At 35.4% G+C, this 18673-nt stretch overlaps 3 protein-coding genes and 1 long non-coding RNA gene across 4 annotated transcripts; 2 read left to right on the forward strand and 2 right to left on the reverse strand.

Moving 5' to 3' along the window:
* Positions 1-178: 178 nt before the first annotated feature.
* LOC110225073 lies at positions 179-2486 on the reverse strand. The gene is made up of 3 exons (XR_002329485.1): positions 2335-2486; positions 2206-2244; positions 179-569 (listed from the first exon to the last, which is right to left on the reverse strand). It is a non-coding gene; the product is annotated as an uncharacterized LOC110225073 (long non-coding RNA).
* Positions 2487-4799: 2313 nt separating this feature from the next.
* LOC9326607 (COP9 signalosome complex subunit 5a) lies at positions 4800-7280 on the reverse strand. Its single transcript, XM_021013502.1, has 6 exons — positions 6728-7280; positions 6197-6478; positions 5963-6110; positions 5775-5860; positions 5157-5234; positions 4800-5059 (listed from the first exon to the last, which is right to left on the reverse strand). The coding sequence occupies exons 1-6, from the start codon at positions 7115-7117 to the stop codon at positions 4970-4972; spliced, it is 1074 nt and encodes a 357-aa protein (XP_020869161.1). The 5' UTR covers positions 7118-7280; the 3' UTR covers positions 4800-4969.
* A 3680-nt stretch (positions 7281-10960) lies between these two features.
* On the forward strand, positions 10961-15776 carry LOC9329314. Its single transcript, XM_002890499.2, has 11 exons — positions 10961-11329; positions 11444-11562; positions 11657-12101; positions 12183-12298; positions 12381-13134; positions 13216-13644; positions 13781-13969; positions 14061-14288; positions 14415-14733; positions 14834-15017; positions 15103-15776. Exons 1-11 carry the CDS (start codon positions 11147-11149, stop codon positions 15527-15529), a joined length of 3393 nt encoding a protein of 1130 aa, XP_002890545.1. The 5' UTR covers positions 10961-11146; the 3' UTR covers positions 15530-15776.
* Positions 15777-15995: 219 nt separating this feature from the next.
* Positions 15996-18656, forward strand: LOC9326608 (thiamine biosynthetic bifunctional enzyme TH1, chloroplastic). The gene is made up of 8 exons (XM_021013500.1): positions 15996-16343; positions 16412-16487; positions 16583-16658; positions 16744-16878; positions 17044-17108; positions 17210-17337; positions 17622-17875; positions 17965-18656. The coding sequence occupies exons 1-8, from the start codon at positions 16038-16040 to the stop codon at positions 18491-18493; spliced, it is 1569 nt and encodes a 522-aa protein (XP_020869159.1). The 5' UTR covers positions 15996-16037; the 3' UTR covers positions 18494-18656.
* The last annotated feature ends 17 nt before the right edge of the window (positions 18657-18673 follow it).

Here is an 18673-nt window from a genome sequence, read left to right on the forward strand (position 1 = left end):
GAAGAAGAAGAAGAGGAAGAACTCTCAGACCTTTCTTCTTGTTCTGTTCAGCTATTGGGCCGTAAATAGGCCCATTTTAGGGACAAACGAAGCGGGTCGGGTTATATTGGTGTAGGCCCAAAAAAAGTCTTTATATCATGTTGTTGTGTGATGCTTTTGTTTACGGTAATCTATACTATTAATTGGGAAGGATTATATAAAAAATAACCTTACAATATGTACAAAATTACAAGAGAATGCCATTACAATTTATGTTTTTATTGACAAATTTAAAAATTCCGTGGAGGGGTAAAATTGTAAAATTGCCTCTATTAGGACGCGGATCTCAGATCCTACACTCGGATCCTTTTGCGAAAATATAGCTGACCCGATTAGAATGAACCTTGGATACTTACAATCAATACACACGCGGATCTTGGATACTTCTCGGGTCTCTATCCAAGCTAAAACGGTAAAGCACGCGGGTCCTTGGTCACACCTGAATTTTTAAAGAGTTATAAAAACGCGGGTCCTTGGGCCGCGTCAGTAGGGCTTGGAAGATGATCGAAAATGGCCTTCATATCTACAGCCTGCATTAACTGAATCCATATTATATTCCAAAAATAAAATTTGATTACCTAAACAAACTAATTTATAAACGTGTAATTGGAGAACAATCATAGCAGCGAATATATGCTATAAGTTCGATTACCTTAACAAGAAAAGTTATAAATTGAAATCTTGAATAACATAAATCACGGACACTACCTTACCAAACTAATCTCATATCTTCCGATGATTATGCAAAACTTAATCATTTTAGATTCTAATCCTATCAAATCAAGCATATTCGATTAAGGATTCTATTAAATTCGGATACGCAAATATATTTTCATGTTTAAAAAACTAAACCCTAAAATGAGAGTTGTATATGTTAATAGTATATATAGATTACTCGATAATCAACTTTTAGAACACACAATCATACAAAGCTTCACTTCATTTCTATCTTCTCTTATCGTCCACAAAATGACTTAGCAGAGAGTTAATGTAAGAGGTGCCTATGTGATTTAAGGTTCTTATCTAATTTAGTTACATTGAGTTACATTATTCCTGACCCGTTATATTCTTTACAGTTAAAACATGGGACAAACCATGTTCAGAAGAAGAGAGAGTCAACCAAATCATCTTGAAGAGAGGCAAGAAGAATTTTCTCTTTATTGCATATTTCCACAATTCTTAACAATTTCTCGAAACAATTGTCATTCTACTCAATTTCTTTCTCTACAATCTCAAACATTAACTTTTACACATAATTACTTTGGGAGATATCAGTTTCTGGTTTAATTAAGTAAAATATTCTATTATGTAAACTAAATTATCAATCAACTTTCAGACATATAAGTAGTTTTAATCTATGATATACATACGAAGACAAATATGAATGTAAACAACAGTGTAAATATAAAAGAGGCACTAACCTTTCAAACATATATTTCTGTATCTCCAATGAATATATAACACTTCCCTTCTCCATAATCTTATGTTAATAGAATCGGATGTTTTATCTTAAAAACATTGAATTTTGTTACTAAAATAATTGATTTTTAGAGGCTCATATGAACTAAGTTAACTTAAACTCAATAATAGTAGGTAAACCTAAACTCATATCGTACTAACCTTTAATATATTTATTTGATAATGTCTACAATGACAAGAATTCTAATGAATAAAGAACATACTTATCTAAGTTATAAATAATGTTACATTTATATATCTCGAATAATCGAGTGAAATTAGAAATCCGACTCCTACATAAGAAATAGACTTGCAAAATAATACTTGGCCTGCAGACATTGAGATTTGTATCATGAATGTAATATTGAGCTTTCTATCATTCATGTAACATATTTCAAAAAGTACTGATGTATTATAATGATCGTAAAAAGAAATACTTATCTTCTTGGTCCCTCTTCTTCTAAGGACCCATAAAAATGTTTGTAAAAATTTGAAACAATTATAGAAACAATCCATTAGTAGATCTATTTAAAGGTTTCAGAGCTTTACCGAAAAACACAATATAGATTCCAAATTGATTAAATTTAGTCTCTTTACACTATAAATTTGATGAAACAGATTGATTCACTACCTAACATGTTCAAACAAAACGAAACAAAAAAAAATATTAGTTGCAATGGAATTAGATATGAAAAGTTCAATAATTACCCAAATTTCTCTGCGATCTTCACAATCCTTACATACGATCTATAATGAATCACATAAAAATCATATTTATAAACTCAATCACAGATTAAAAAACAGTAAAAACATAGATCTCACACAAGAAAAGCTTACCTCTTTGTAGAACTAACAATTTGACGATCACAATCTATAAGCAAAGACGAATTATGGGGATTCTGTATCGATTTCACTACTGAATCGTCGATCGACCGACAATAGTTTTTTTTTAAGGTTGATTTTTTTTTTCGTTTTCAGACAACGATGGATCCAAAGAAAATTATTTGTCCAGATAATAAAAAAACATAATCATTAATATAACAAATACTAGAAAGGTTGGGCAATATCACTTTAGGACCAACCGTTCTATTATACAGCCCATTACAAAACTTTAGGTTTGGGGTTATGACCCACGTTTTAAAACTCTGCGTTTAAATGTCTGTGAAAAATAACATAGTAGTTATGTTGCAAAAAAAATAAAAAATTGTAACTATTCATATTAATTGTTTTCCAACAAACCAACCAATTTTAAAAATTGTTAGGCTATTAGCTATTATTCTAATTGTTACATCTTTTAATAACTACAGTTTTACAAAATATATGTTTAATCAAAAAGAAAATCAATATGTGTAAAACAATTCTTCTATAGTATGCTACTATTACTATATCTATACTTTTTATTATATATTTTAATTACACAAATCAGTAAAATACATCTAAAATACAACGGTACGTAAATCATATATTTTATATATCACCACTGACACATATATATGATCAAAACAACAAAATAATATATTAAATAAAAACTTACCGAAACATATTTTTTTGCCTTCTCTGTAAACATTGTATTTGGTAAAATCAGAACCATATATATTAAGACATTGTTTTGTTATGTAAGAGCTGTAATAGAAAACTTAACTTTGTAAATCGTCTTTCTTAGAAAAAATCATCATCAAATCATTATCTGAAAACAATTTAGGAACAAGTTAAATATCAACACTTTTCAGGAAACAAAATCTACTGTCTAAATCTATACAAAATCAAATTATAGCTTATATTAACTCCAACGAATAGAAGATTTTGATAATAGATTGAGTAACCCGGTTAAACACAAAAATTATAGACAATCAATTTCGGATCTAAACAACAAATATAATTGAAAATACTTACTCATGCAAGTTCGTATAATCACAGTGATAGTCCAAGATCTCTGTTGAAACATAGAATTACAAAGATTGTAAAATGAATCGACAGATTATAAAAATAGATTGGTTGAAGAAGAATCTCTAAAAACCTTACCTCTTTGAAGAAATACCGAATCTTATATGGAAATTTGATATACGGAGACGTACTCGATTGATTATCTAAACTTTTGACATTGTTTGAGAAATCGAAAAAATCTTCTGGGTTTTGGGGTTGCATTACTTTGAATAGGATAAGACAAACAATGTTTCGATCATCTTCTGAATTAAAAAAAAAAAAAAAAAAAAAAAAAAACGAAAACATGGATCATACATGGGCCATTATCTACTACTTAATGGGTCTATCAAAATTCCGGCCCAATCCAAATTAAAAGGTCAATCATTCATGGGCCATAATCTTTTAAATAATCATTTATATTTATGAAAATTGTATCAAATTACAAACAGTAATTTTATATCACCAAACAAATAATTTTATAGTTTAAGAAATAAAAATATACAATATAAATCAAAATAATAATTTGGTTTCACAAATATTACAACCAATTTTGCAACTTTCTAAATAATTCAACAAAACCAAACAAAGATATCCAATCATTCACCAATCAAAATTACTAAAATCGTACTAATTTTTCTTTCCAAACTTTTAAACCAATCAAACAAAAAAAACCCGCACGTACGTTATACAACACTATATGTTATACCCGTTTTCACTATATGTCATACAAGACATATTCAACCTTCTTACTAATTTTTCATTCCAAACTTTTAAACCAATCAAACAAAAAAACCACGCACGTACGTTATACAACACTATATGTTATACCCGTTTTCACTATATGTTATACAACGCATATTAAACCCGCATATTTCAAAATATAAAACCCCGCACGTATGTGCGGGTCCGGACCTAGTGCTGGTTAAGAGAGGATATCATTATTGATTAAGCCCCACGCAGCTTCTATCAATTACTACATTACTCTTAATCATACTCAGGTAACCACTTTGATATACAAGACTGTTTTCTCCCCCCCATGTTCGTTTAGTAGTCACTTTGCGAAAGCATTCGATTTCAAATGCAGATCTTGATCCGCTTCTAGTACCATAAACTGCGGTCTTGTTGTAATGACAATTTCAGTTTTAGAATGGAATAAGTTTGTTTCCCTCTTAACAAAAAAGAAATGCTGTTCAACCATAAATGTAAACAACATCCTGTAACGACAGCTGAATTTCAAGTGATGAAGACAGCTTCTAGTGTAAGAGATTTGATTTTAGACCCTCCTTTCTTTCTCTTCTTATCATTGTTGCTTCATTCTTTGGATAACATTTGTATAGTTCTGTCATATTTTTAGCAAGTACCAATTCAAGATAGTCAAAAGGCAAAAACATCGTGATCGAATTAGTCATGTTAATGCATTTAATAACCCAAAGAGCTTTGTCTGAAGCAGATACTACACTAGAGATATAGGGAACAATGTGCATTGCCTCATAAACCGGGTCAAAACAAAAAGTCAATTTGCGCAGACAAAACCAAAGAATAACCAACTTCACGATGTAATCATGGGCTCTGGATCTGATGAGTCGTTGGGAGACTTCTTGGACTGGCGTGCAGAATTGAACAAGATGTCTTTGATAACCTGCACATTGTTGGATGAAAGACTTTTGAGTCAATTTCATGGATCCTTTGACCAGAAGGGGAAATAGGATCAGCATAGTCAGATTGTATTTACTCACCTGTGACATTAGTCCATGGACCTGCTCGACGGTTATCTTTGCACTATCCCGAGTTATCTTCGCAAGTTGAGGCTCATCCTGAAAGTGATACATAACACCACCTAATTAGGCTCTGTAGTCTCCCAAACAGATGATTTTATGTAAAGAATAAAAAACAATATCAAAATGAGTCACACAGCCAGAGATAATAGAACTCTAGGAAGTGGCAACAACTACACCAATTATCATATCAAAATCTCCCAATTTTACACGGTTACTTGTTCAAACCTTAACAACTCTGTATATTTTTGACTAAACAAAAACTCAACTGTGAACTCCCACAACCAGAAAAGAATACCCTAGAAGAGAGAGTTACTATGCTTAATTTTAAAATCCAATCAACATACTGCCTGCTGAGACTGAAGAGTTCCAATGTTATCAATTGAACTACAAACTATCAATCCAAGTCGCTAGATAATGATAGTAGCACTTAATTAGCCACATGTTAAGTTTCTAGATAGGAACAAGCTTGAAAAGTGGCATGTGTATGAGCTCAAAATCATGGTCCAGTAACTCAGACAGTCAATAAACATTGAAAACATAACAAATCAATTTGGTAAAGCCACCATTTAGACAAACCTCTTTTCTCCTTTGGTGACCGGCTGGCGCAATTCCTCCAAACCGGGAGTGAGTGAGCTGGCTCTCCGCTTGCTCGAGCTTCTCAGCTTCATCGGTAAACAATTAAATGGTAAGAAAAGAGAATATATTAAACTACGACCAGGATGAAAAGTAAATTAACTTGCTCTTGCATATATAAAAGAATTTACCCAAGTCTGATATTTGTCCGGCAACATAGTCTCCATTGCCTAGCAGTGGGGAAGAAGAAAGAGTGTTCACCCAGTACTTGTTCCAAAGGAGATCCAGAAGGTGACTATCGAGAGATGACTTGAAGTAAGTGATGTCCAATGAGTAGTACTGCCACGTACAAAAAAATCAATCATACGAGCGATGACTAAAGCCTCCAAGATTTAAAATCAATAAATGAGAATTATAATAAGTACCTGTTTGCAATGTACACCAAAGTCCTCGATCTTGTTAAGAGGGATAGTCTGATACTCAGAAACATGATCATCCGAGATCTTATGTCCTTCTGGATAGGTTCTGAATGCCCCAATCTCAACCTTACCAGCCGAAACAGTCCTTGTTGGATCAATAACAACAGCTAAGAAAGGCTCCTGATACTGTTGGTTAAGCATCTGTGTTGAAACATCAATACCCGAGAGCCAACATCCATACCCAGGGTGAGAGTGATACCATCCAACAACGTTCTCCAACCTCCCAGCCTACAGTCATAACAAATCAATCAAACAGTTAGGAAAATCATCATAACAAAAGAACAAGAACTTGAAGCTTCTGCAGAAATATGTTAACACCAGCCAAAACTTGCATATAGGATCACAACAAGTAGCAACTAGCTAATTAAACAAGAATAGCTATGAGGGATTCTCTAAAACCCTAGAAAACCATAAATCCTAAGGAAACTCTAACGCATCAAAGAACTACAGCGAGAGATGAATAAAGAGAAATTTTACCAGCTTGTTGGTCTGAGAGTATTCAACCATATACTCATACGCATCAGCCTGAGCATTAACCCTAGTCTCAGTTCCTTCAACAGGCAAAGCAAAAGCATCCATAACAATGATTGTATCACCCTCGGTCTTTCCCTGCATAAGACCCATGATTTCGATTGTGCCACCGGAGCGAGCGTGAACCACCATCTTGAGAAGAGCGAGTGCTGAGATTTGAACGCGCTTGAAGTAGTTAGGATCGGAGGCCCATGGCTTCTCCTGCTGGATTTTGGCTTGCGCAGCGTCGTCGTAGTGGAAAATACTGTCGGAGGCTGAATCGGTTGGTTCCACAGTGAGAATGTTGTTCTCTAGCTCCCATGTCTTCCTCGCGATGGCTGACGACGAACCTTCCATTGAAATCGACTTCGAAGAGTAGAAGAAATCTAGGGTTTTGCTAAAATCGCGAAAATTGATTTAAGGGTTTGAGTAAGAAAGAAGAGCCCGATCGATCAAATAGAGAGAGAGATCTTTGGGTTCTTGGGTTAAACCGGTTTGCGAGATGCGGTACCGAGAACGAACAAGGAGGGGTTAGGATTTTACACCTCCTTATATATATATGGGATTTGAGGACTAATTAATGCTTAATCCAAAACATTTACCATATAAACTTTTATAGAAATTTAATCTCTTAGAATTTTGATTAAATATTTTTTTTATGGAAATTTAATCATGTGTCAATAAATTCACCCAAATTTTTTTCCTTTTTATTTTTAGTTTTTCTTAACTTTTATGAAAATCAATGTTGCCAAATGTGACATAAATTCTAGCCATTATATCAACCAATTATAATGTGACATAAATTCTAGCCATTGTATCAACTAATTATAATGTGACTCATAGATCTTGTATTTTGCATCATCCCACCATACAAATCTTGAATCACGAAGCGGAAAAGAAGATTACAGCATCTCATGCACACTTCTTGAGATTATCACATAAGGATAATTGCACCAATCTATTAAGAAGGGCCGGCTCAAAAAATTATTGGGTCATGTGCTATGTTGCAAATTTTTTTTACATGATAGCTTAAATGTTTAACATTTAAAAAATTAGACCCTATTTTATAATTATTTGAATATTTTGGACCCTAAAATACAAAAAAAAAAAAAAGGATCATGTGCTCTTGCACACAGAGCACACCCCAAGAGCCGGGCCTGCTATTAAGTAAGCTTATTTTGATAGCGTGTTTAACTTACATATTGTGGAGTCTGCAGAATCGTGATGAATAAACAACGCATCCGCCTTAAATTTGGTAATTCGGTATTGATATATATTTGATTTGAGTTAAAATCAATAAATATTATCTCAAACACCATGCAAAAAGATATCGATCTAATCTAATGTTGGAACTTGTTTTTTTTGAAAAAATGGTTTTGACCATTGTTACTGTAAATTTTCCGGTTGAGACGTTCATCAGAATGACAAAATTTCGGACAAGATGAAATGATTGCGGCGAGCACTGCACGATGGTGTATACTGTATTGAAAGGTCAAAAACGGAGTTCGTTTAAATGAGAAATGGAGATCCGAAGTAGTTAGCTTGTTAAACTTGGAATTTTGACTAAAAGTTAATTGGACCACTTTGAGGTCAGAGGAGAAACAAAAAAAAATATGGGTTGGATTTGAGATTTGAGATTAATAAAATGGGTTTATAACCCATAAGTTTATTCTTGTTTGTCTATATCCATTATGAATTATGTTGTTAGCTAATTCAAGAAATATCTCCTTGATTGATTTTGTAACAACCTAATTAACTCTCGTAAATTAAGGTTGGAATCAATTACGACTTTAACGTTAGAGAATCAATTCTCATAACTTTCGTATCCTCCTCTTTATGGCATAGACGTTGAGATTTAGCTATAAATTCAAGCCTTTGTCTTCTCATTCTATCATCGATCAAAGCATCCAAATCCTTCTCTTCTCTCTCCTTCTCTTGTTTGTGTCTAAGAGTACAATACAAGGCTAGCATTCGATCAACTTTTGATTTTGAGTGTTGTGAATCAAAAGAAGAAATAATTTTATCTTAGGACTCTAATTGTTATCAAACTGTCGCACTGCGGAGCGATTTTTGAGTTAAGAATGTAGGACCTGAATATTGACAAATGGACACAGTCTAATATTTGAAAACCAATTAACATATAACAAGTAATGCACAAAATAATATCGTTTACAACCATCAATCTTCGTTCCTCAAACATCTTTATAGTATTATTGTGTTTCATTACTTGTGTCTATGTTAATTACTTTACAAATATTAGATTGTGTTCATGTACCAATATTCAGATCTTACGTTCAAAATATTATACAAGACTAAAAATTCACTATAATATATACACAAGCAGGCCCGGCCATGGACCAATTTCTATGATACATTTGTATTGGGCCTCATATTTTCGAGGCCCAATTATGTGGAATTTTTTTTTTTTTAAAGGCTTCAAAATGAATTAAATAGGCCTAAAAATGATTACAATAGGCCTCAAAATAAACATAGAAGCCCCATCCTTAATATAAAAGCCTCATAATTAGGAAAAAATCCTATAACTAGAAAACAATGTCCAAAATTTTTAAAAAAATTGTTAAATAAAAATTATAAATACTCCATAATTAGCAAAAAAAAAAAAATTAGCAGTTTTTATTTTTAAAAATACCCCAATTTTTTTTTTTTGTATTTGGCCCCGGATTTTACCGGACCGGCCCTGTACACAAATACGCTAAAATCTAAGACCAACCTCAATTATATGCATATATTAAGGAAAGTGTATCCACAAAACAATTTTTTGCTGATGTCTAGCTAGAAACAATTCATACATCCTCAGTTTCTATACTTTTATTAACTTGGTACATTTGATGACAAAAGTCCACAAAAAAAGTGTCATTGAAATTGAAGCGTTACAATCTTTTTACCACGTGGTTGCAATATAAAGGTGACCATGGTATTACTCAAAGGCTCAAAACTCGAATTTTTCAATAGTGACAAGTGGAATAACCTTTAAAGCCAAGTTGCTAAATATTTTCTTCCTTCTTAAATAAGTATTTAAATTTTGGTTGTGCTCTCGTCCATAAATTGAGTGAATGATATTAGATAAGAGGTCCAAATCATGTATAAAATTTTGAAAAGCATTTAATCTCTCTGATATACCTATCAGAAATCGAATATGACCACTTTTACTTTTTTCCTTTGTCGACCTTGAAGATAACAATTAATGACTACTCTCTTTTTTTGGGGTAAAAATGACTACTCTCTTTATCTTAATGATCTCAAACACTCTTTAGGTCGTCGACAATTATATGGTGTATCTTTTTGTTTTGGTAAGCATGTACGTTAAGATATATAGTGTAGCTTACTCATTTATAATGCATGCAACTACTGTCAAATAAAAATCAACTTCAAATTACCATGGAATTCTCAAAGACTGGATATATTTAATTAGAAAGGAAATTTGGTGGAACTATATATGGTGTGACATAAGTAATCAAACTTGTTCATATAAATGCATTTGGCCTTTTGGGTTCGTTGTAACTGGCCTAGAGATTAACAGTTTAGCGATTGTTTCAAGATTTTATTTCCCATGACATACCATTTTTGTTTGATTGTGGATGCAAAATGGAAGTTTAACACAAATAAGTATAAACTAAGCGTTATGATCAGTAGTAGATTATATATTATGTATATTAATAATATTATTATGTCATAATCTTCTTACAAAAAAATATATACAAGATGACAAAAATGAAAACAGAGTTTAGATAATCAACGCAAATGGCATGATACATGCAACAAGAGTTTTGCTTAGTTCCAACGACCTTTTTGCTTAGTTCGTTTAATCGTTTTGTTTAAAGCATATATTATCGATGATGGGTAGAGAACTTGATCACGTTATTGATTTTATTATCTTAAATCTGATTAGCTGTCGATAATAACTTTTCTAATTTAATTCTATTGCCATAATAAGATCATGCAAGAATGTGGGTTAAAAAAAATATGGAGTATCTAGGAGTAATCAATAATTTCGGATAGTAGTAGGTAGCGTCAGAAAATTCTGCTACAACAAAAGGGGTATTATCGTCAATTTAATAAAATAACACGGTTAGGTTCGTCGCTGACGTGTCGAGTTCTTAGATAACCTTTGAATGTAAAAATACGCAGTTTCGAACTTTCGATCCACAAGGCAACGCTTTGTGACCAAACAGTCTTTTTTTTTCTTAATCAAAACAAAAAAAAAACTGATTTTTTTAATAAAAAGAAGAGAAAGAAGGAAAACACACAAAGCAAACTTCTTTTCTTGTTTCTTCTTCTTGTTCGACTTTTATCTCTGAAAATTGCTTTTTTTGGTTGAATTCATTGGATCGTTGATCGAGATTGGTTTACTGATTGATCGAAAGTATGGAGGAAGATCGAGGGGAAGCGATCGTTTTGGATATCTCGTCGGAGGAGATTAATACTCCGGCGGTGATGAGAGTTCCACGGAGGATTCGTGAGAGGCTTTTGTCTGACTGTAGTAAGAAGACAGTATCTTCTGTTCAAGATATTGAAGACAAGCTTCTTCATGCCCATCTACGAAGACAGGTTCTTTTTTCTTTTTCTTTTTTTAATTTCCTGATTAAGCCTGAAATGACCAAGTCTTTGATTTCTATATTTAATTTTGCTTAAAGTTTTTGTCTTTTTGTCAATTCTGTGTAGCAATTTTATCATAACGTTTCGAGAAAGGCTCGTGCGAAACCTAGAAGCCCTTCACGATCATCTGATGAAGAACTTGGCCAACGGATCGAAGCAAGACTTCTTGCTGCTGAACAAAAAAGGTGAAAACTTCAATTCAAAGTCTTAGTCTTTCGATGATTTATGTCTCTCTCTGGCTCTGTCTGTGTAGATTGATTTGATTGTTGAAATTGTTAGGTTGGAGATTCTTGCGAAAGCACAGATGCGTTTAGCGAAGTTAGATGAGTTAAGACAAGCAGCGAAAACAAGTGTGGAGATACGGTCGGAGAGGGAACGTGTGAAGCTTGGAACTCAAGTGGAGTCTCGTGTTCAAAAAGCTGAAGCTAATAGAATGAAGATTCTCAAGGCATCGCATCAGAAAAGGGCTTGTGCTAAAGAGAGAACGTCTCAGTCTATGATGAGAAGGATGGCTAGAGAGAGTAAGTATAAGGAAAGAGTTCGTGCGTCGATTAATCAGAAACGTGTTGCTGCTGAGAAGAAACGTCTTGGGTTGCTTGAAGCTGAGAAGAAGAAAGCACGTGCTCGTGTCCAACAAGTACGTCACGTTGCCAACTCTGTTTCTAATCAGCGTGAGATTGAGAGAAGTAAAATGAGGGATAAACTTGAAGACAAATTGCAAAGAGTAAGCTTTGGTCTTTGTGTTGCTTACTCTTATATGTTGTGTTTCTTAATCTTACGCTTTTTTTGGTGTTTGATGATTTAGGCAAAGAGATATAGATCGGAGTTTCTTCGCCAGAGAAGAAGACAACGTGATTCTATTAGTCTCTATTGCGATATGATGCAGGAAGATGCTGATCTTCTCTCTAGAAAGCTGTCAAGGTAATGAAGCGCTACTCAATTCTCGTGTATGCTTTTTTTGAATAGCTTTTTGATAGTATGTGTTACTTTGGGTTGTTTTTAGGTGTTGGAGGTGTTTTGTGAGGCAGAAGAGGACAACTTTGGATTTGGCGAAAGCTTATGATGGTTTGAAGATTAGCGAGTCACTGCCATTTGAGCAGCTTGCGGTGTTAATTGAATCGCCTAATACTCTTAAAACGGTTAAATCTTTGCTTGATCGCCTTGAAGTTCGCTTAGAAGCTTCTAAGAATGTTACCATCGCTTCTCAATCGTCCATATTGGATAACATTGATCATCTACTTCGAAGAGTTGCCACCCCAAGGAGAAAGGTTACGCCAAGTACTTTGAGGAGCAGAAAAGGAAAGAAGGTTTCTTCTGTTAGGAACGTGGCTGGGACATCAGCAAAGATGTCTAGGTATCCTGTCAGAGTTGTTCTTTCTGCCTTTATGATACTCGGCCATCCAGATGCTGTTTTTAACGGTCAAGGTGATCAAGAGGCTGCTCTCAATAACGCGGCTAAAGGGTTTGTGAGGGAGCTTAAGTTATTGATAAACGTTATTCAAGAGGGTCCTGTTCAGGTTTCTGGTGGAGAATCAAAACTGCGTACCTTGAGATCTCAGTTGGACTTATTCGATAAGGCGTGGTGCTCCTTTTTGAATTCATTTGTGATTTGGAAAGTTAAGGATGCTCGGTTGTTGGAAGATGACTTGGTAAGAGCAGCTTGTCAGCTTGAGCTTTCCATGATTCAAAAATGCAAGCTAACTCCAGAAGGGGAAGAAACTATGCTCACTCATGATAAGAAAGCAATTCAAATGCAGGTTTGCAATCTATATATCTGAAAAAGGGAAATAAGGGACTCTTTTGATATTTTTGTAATGTAATGTGAATTCTCGTTGTAGGTAACACAAGATCAAGAACTCCTAACAGAGAAAGTACGGCACCTGAGTGGAGTTGCAGGAGTTGAGCGCATGGAAAATGCGTTGTCAGAAACACGAACAAAGTACTTTCAAGCGAAGGAGAATGGAAGCCCTATGGCTAATCAGCTCGCATGTTTCTTTTCTCCAAGCCCAGCTTCGTCTCCAGTTCAGTCTGTGTCTAGTTCCAGCAGCAGAAGTAATGATAGCATAGGTGTTGAAGGGTCAAAACGTGTTAGTCGTTCTCTATTTAAGGATGATACTCCACCCTCATCTGGACCCTCTAGAGCCAGTAATGACACTGTGGACGAGGTTTCAAAACAGAATGAGTTGATGGTGAATGAGTTCCTGCACGATTGGAATTTCAAGTTTCCTGGTGGATCCACTGTCAAGGATGAAGAGGATAATCTTAAGGTTTGTTTTCTTTGCATCGAGGATAATCTAGGGAATGGTATATGGCTTCTGCAGTTCTGCACATTGTTGTTGGACTCATTACAATTTTGGGTTGTAGGGATGTTCTTGGCATTGATTTTGTAAATGTGTGTTGCAGAGAAGGATAAAGGAGACTATGGAGAGAGCTTTCTGGGATAGTGTCATGGAATCCATGAAATTGGAAAAACCAGACTATAGTTGCATCTCTAACCTTATGAAAGAAGTGAGTGACGAACTTTGCCAAATGGTACCAGATAGCTGGAAAGTAGAAATATCTGAAACTATTGATTTGGACATTCTCTCACAGGTTTGCCTCATCTCTCTGGTCTCATATTAAGTGACTGTCCTTTTTTGTACATTTTTAGTTTGGGTTGTTCTCATTTCGTCTTTATTGGTAGTTGCTTAACTCAGGCACCTTGGATATCGATTACCTTGGAAAGATGCTTGAGTTTGCGTTGGCTACTCTGCGGAAACTCTCTGCCCCAGCTAATGACCGTGAGAATGAAAGCACCCACCAGAATCTACTCATGGAACTTCACAGGTTGTGTGAAGCTAAAGATGAGTCTGGTAACTTGCATGCTGTTGCGATAGTCAAGGGAATCCGCTTCATTCTTGAGCAGATTCAGGTCTGTATTCAGAAGCTTATTTTCTCTTTATTCAGCAGCAGTGATAGCTTTGGAAAGAAGAAAATATCTTTCTGCTTTACTTGTCCACTTATCAGTTTCTTCATTTTGTTGTTCCTTATCCAACAGGATCTTAAGCGAGAGATAGGCATAGGTCGCATAACAATCATGAAACCCTTTTTGCAAGGGCCAGCAGGCTTTGATTACCTTACACAAGCTTTTGAAAAGCGTTATGGACCTCCCGCTCAAGCCTACGAATCACTACCAGTGACACGAAGGTGGATTTCAGCTCTTTTGTCTAGCCAAGACGAGTGGGAAGAGCACAGCAATACGATTTCAGCCTTGAATGTGGTTGAGAGATCCTCCATGGGAATTTCACTCAAAACGGGTGGAAGCTTTCTATCCTCGGTCAATACAACGTCCAAGTCAACTGTTACGGTCACTGCAGGTTTTGCTTGTTACCCTGATTGAAGAACTAACTCTATAAATACATTCTTTTTAAATTATTATATAGCACTAAAACGTTTTCATATACTTTTTGGTAACAGGAGGTCAACTATCAGAATGCAAGGGAGAAAGAGTTGATTTGGCAGTGAGGCTTGGATTGTTGAAGCTGGTGAGTCAGGTATCTGGTTTAACACCAGAAGGTTTACCAGAAACTTTTCTGCTCAACTTCTCTCGCGTGAGGGATATTCAAGCTGAAATTCAGAAGATAGTTGTAGTAACAACAAGGTATGAATGATGGTTTACATATGGTAAGAAGATTTATATAGAAAGTAGAGTACTTTCTCACCTTAAACGGATTTTTGTTATGCAGCTTGCTCATATGGCGTCAAATGCTTGTGAAGAGCGAAACCGAAACGGAATGCATGGCAAAGAAATTGTTGGAGTTGTTAGATGGGAAGGAAGAAGCAGGACTAATGGAGATCATCGAAACAACGATGAGTGAAGAAGATGTAGAGAAAAAGAAGATGATGAGAGGATTATTGGGGAAGAGTTTGGGAGAAAGTAACACAGTGTATCAAAGAGTTACAGGTTGTATATACAAAGCGGCTCGAGGAGCTTTATTAGCCGGGAATGGTGAAAATGGGAAGAGAATGGTGGAAACAGAGATGAAGAAAGTAGGAGGAGGAGGAGGATTGAAAGAGAGGGTTATAGAGACAGCTCGAGCCCTTGGTGTTGTAGCTTGTGTCTCGGTCAGAGTTCATGGTCCATGGTTGACTCATCTCATGCAGCAACATTGAACCACACCACTCGGTAAACTTGTATAGCTTTCTGTATATATGATGATGATATATATATCTACAATAATTACACGTGTAATGTAAAATGCATTGTGATTGGATGATGCATTATGCTGATTTGTAAAACAAAAACGGCTTTGGTCCTATTTTTAGTGTGTCCGAATGAATAAAGTGTTTGATTTGTAATTTAGTCTGAAACGTTGTATATATGAATATTATTCAATTATATAAAGCTTGCTTTCAAATTTATCAATGTATCTATCTATCTTTTTATTTATTGTCCTTTTAACGTATCTCATACAAATGATTTGTGTAAAAATTATTGAAATAAGCATATGGATGAATTTTCGAAAACTGATTACCAAGAAGATCATATAAATCGATGAAATTTATTTATATCTTTTTTTTTTATATATTTACCAAAAAAATTTCACATTAAAGTCAATTAAATTTAGAAAATATTTGGTCACGACAATAAAATAAAAGGAAATAAAGAAAGGGACGAGAAATGAATAGCTTAGGAGGAATTAGAAGTTGGCCGGCGAATTGGAGAAGCACGACGGCGTTAATGACGACGACGGAGAATGTTAGAAAGGTACCGCAAGTTTTAACTGTGGCGGGATCAGATTCCGGCGCCGGAGCTGGAATTCAAGCGGACCTTAAAGTCTGCGCAGCTCGTGGTGTCTATTGCGCTTCCGTCATAACCGCCGTCACTGCTCAGAACACTCGAGGAGTTCAATCTGTTCATCTTCTTCCTCCGGAATTCGTCTCTGAACAGCTCAAATCTGTCCTCTCTGACTTTGAATTTGACGTCGTAAGCTCTTCTTCTTCATATGATTAGTGATTTGTGATTACTCTCTTATGATTGAGTAATTGTGACAGGTGAAGACTGGGATGCTTCCTTCTACTGAGATCGTTGAGGTTCTTCTTCAAAATCTATCAGATTTTCCAGTTCGTGGTACAGAACCAAAAACAACCTTGCTTTGTTCTGTTTTCAGATTTTGAAATTTTGTGTATTTCAATGCTTAGTGTAGTTTTGTTGTGTTAAGGTAGCTTTGGTTGTTGATCCTGTGATGGTGTCTACGAGTGGGCATGTTCTTGCTGGTTCTTCTATTCTCTCTATCTTTAGGTAAGCTTATATATGCATTTGTTAGTTTGGAATTTCTGTGTTTGACTTGGTTATGTTCTTTCGTAACTATGGTTTCTTATTGCAGAGAGAGATTACTGCCAATTGCTGACATTATAACCCCAAATGTGAAAGAGGCATCTGCTTTACTTGGCGGTTTTCGGATTGAGACTGTTGCAGATATGCGGTCTGCAGCAAAGTTGTTGCATGAAATGGGTCCTAGGTTTCCATTTTCTCTCATTCCTCTCTATCGTCTACACTTATTTTTCTAGTCATCCCTTAATTTAACCTACTGTGGACGAATTGAGAAGAAATCTTTCTGCTTGTGGTTATGCTCAGTACATGAGCATTATTGTGTGATGTTGATCCCTTTTTTTGTGTGCTTCAGATTCGTACTTGTTAAAGGTGGTGATCTTCCTGACTCATCAAATTCAGTAGATGTTTACTTCGATGGTATGATAGTTCATCGGTCTTTTTATTATTACATTGATTTTGTTGATGAAGCTTGACAGACTTAAAACATTTGTGGTTATAAAAATGTGGAACTTTTTTAGGCAAGGAATTTCATGAACTCCGTTCTCCTCGCGTAGCTACAAGAAATACTCATGGGACTGGTTGCACTTTGGCTTCATGTATTGCAGCAGAGCTTGCAAAAGGCTCTTCCATGCTCTCAGCCGTGAAGGTACATTTATATATGCTTCTTTTTCTTCAAACAATTTCTTCACAGAATATGCTATGTTCCATGGCTCTCTATGATATATATTAGTCTGTCTGCATTGACTCTTCGTCAGTGAAATTGATTTTAAGGGGAACACCTTCTTTTCTATAAGTTCAAATTTCAGCAGAGGTATTTGGAGATTGATGATGGGAAAGTATTTGGGGATGAGATATCTGTGTTTGTATTATTAAATACTGTATTAACAAAGGCTAATAATCTCAAGTCCCGGACCGTTCTGATGTTGGCAGGTGGCTAAACGCTTCGTCGATAATGCCCTAGATTACAGCAAAGATATTGCCATTGGCAGTGGGATGCAAGGACCGTTTGACCACTTTTTCGGTCTTAAGAAGGATCCCCAAAGTTCTCGATGCAGCATATTCAATCCAGATGACCTCTTTCTATATGCTGTTTCAGATTCTAGAATGAACAGAAAATGGAACCGGTCCATTGTGGATGCCGTGAAAGCTGCTATAGAGGGAGGGGCCACAATCATACAACTAAGGTTTGATTATGTTTGCTGTAACTAAAGCTTCAACTCTTTTTGTATCTCTCTCTTATGGAAGCCCAAATGACATCTCAGTGCTTTTACAGGGAGAAAGAAGCCGAAACACGGGAGTTTCTCGAAGAAGCAAAAGCATGCGTTGACATATGCCGGTCCCATGGAGTTATTTTGCTGATCAACGATAGGATCGACATTGCCCTTGCTTGTAATGCTGATGGAGTCCATGTCGGTCAATCCGACTTGCCGGTTGATCTAGTTCGGTCTCTTCTTGGCCCGGACAAGATCATCGGGGTCTCATGTAAGACACCAGAACAAGCTCATCAAGCATGGAAAGATGGTGCAGACTACATTGGGTCAGGAGGAGTTTTTCCAACGAACACTAAGGCCAACAATCGTACCATAGGACTTGATGGACTAAAAGAAGTATGTGACGCATCAAAATTACCGGTTGTTGCCATCGGAGGCATAGGGATCTCAAATGCTGAGTCTGTTATGCAGATCGATGCACCGAATCTAAAAGGCGTAGCAGTTGTGTCAGCTTTGTTCGACCAAGATTGTGTTTTGACTCAAGCTAAAAAGTTGCATAAAACGCTTAAAGAGAGCAAAAGGGAAATTTGAAGACGCCCAAAATATTTCAGTAAGGTGTTTTTATTTTGTTTAACCGATTTTGCTTCTCAGTTTTCACAAATTACAAAATGTTGTAAACCTTTTAGCTCTTATACTTAAAATGTATTTTGTTTTTTTTGTGAAAGCCAAAAAAGATAATAATGATTGCTACAAACAGTTTTACTTCCAAAA

This window comes from Arabidopsis lyrata (genome assembly GCF_000004255.2).
Source record: "Arabidopsis lyrata subsp. lyrata unplaced genomic scaffold ARALYscaffold_1, whole genome shotgun sequence".
NCBI classification, from domain to species: domain Eukaryota; kingdom Viridiplantae; phylum Streptophyta; class Magnoliopsida; order Brassicales; family Brassicaceae; genus Arabidopsis; species Arabidopsis lyrata.

Bases quoted from the DNA above. Each gene is read 5' to 3' on its own strand.
- LOC9326607 (XM_021013502.1), bottom strand. From the start codon at position 7,117: ATGGAAGGTTCGTCGTCAGCCATCGCGAGGAAGACATGGGAGCTAGAG. The intron at 5,861-5,962 runs GTAAATTCTTTT...TTACCGATGAAG, and splicing joins CGGACAAATATCAGACTTGG to CTGAGAAGCTCGAGCAAGCG. The intron at 5,060-5,156 runs GTGAGTAAATAC...AACAATGTGCAG, and splicing joins TCCATGGACTAATGTCACAG to GTTATCAAAGACATCTTGTT.
- LOC9329314 (XM_002890499.2), top strand. From the start codon at position 11,147: ATGGAGGAAGATCGAGGGGAAGCGATCGTTTTGGATATCTCGTCGGAG. The intron at 13,135-13,215 runs GTTTGCAATCTA...TTCTCGTTGTAG, and splicing joins AGAAAGCAATTCAAATGCAG to GTAACACAAGATCAAGAACT. The intron at 13,970-14,060 runs GTTTGCCTCATC...CTTTATTGGTAG, and splicing joins ATTTGGACATTCTCTCACAG to TTGCTTAACTCAGGCACCTT.
- LOC9326608 (XM_021013500.1), top strand. From the start codon at position 16,038: ATGAATAGCTTAGGAGGAATTAGAAGTTGGCCGGCGAATTGGAGAAGC. The intron at 16,879-17,043 runs GTTTCCATTTTC...TGTGTGCTTCAG, and splicing joins TTGCATGAAATGGGTCCTAG to ATTCGTACTTGTTAAAGGTG. The intron at 17,876-17,964 runs GTTTGATTATGT...GTGCTTTTACAG, and splicing joins GCCACAATCATACAACTAAG to GGAGAAAGAAGCCGAAACAC.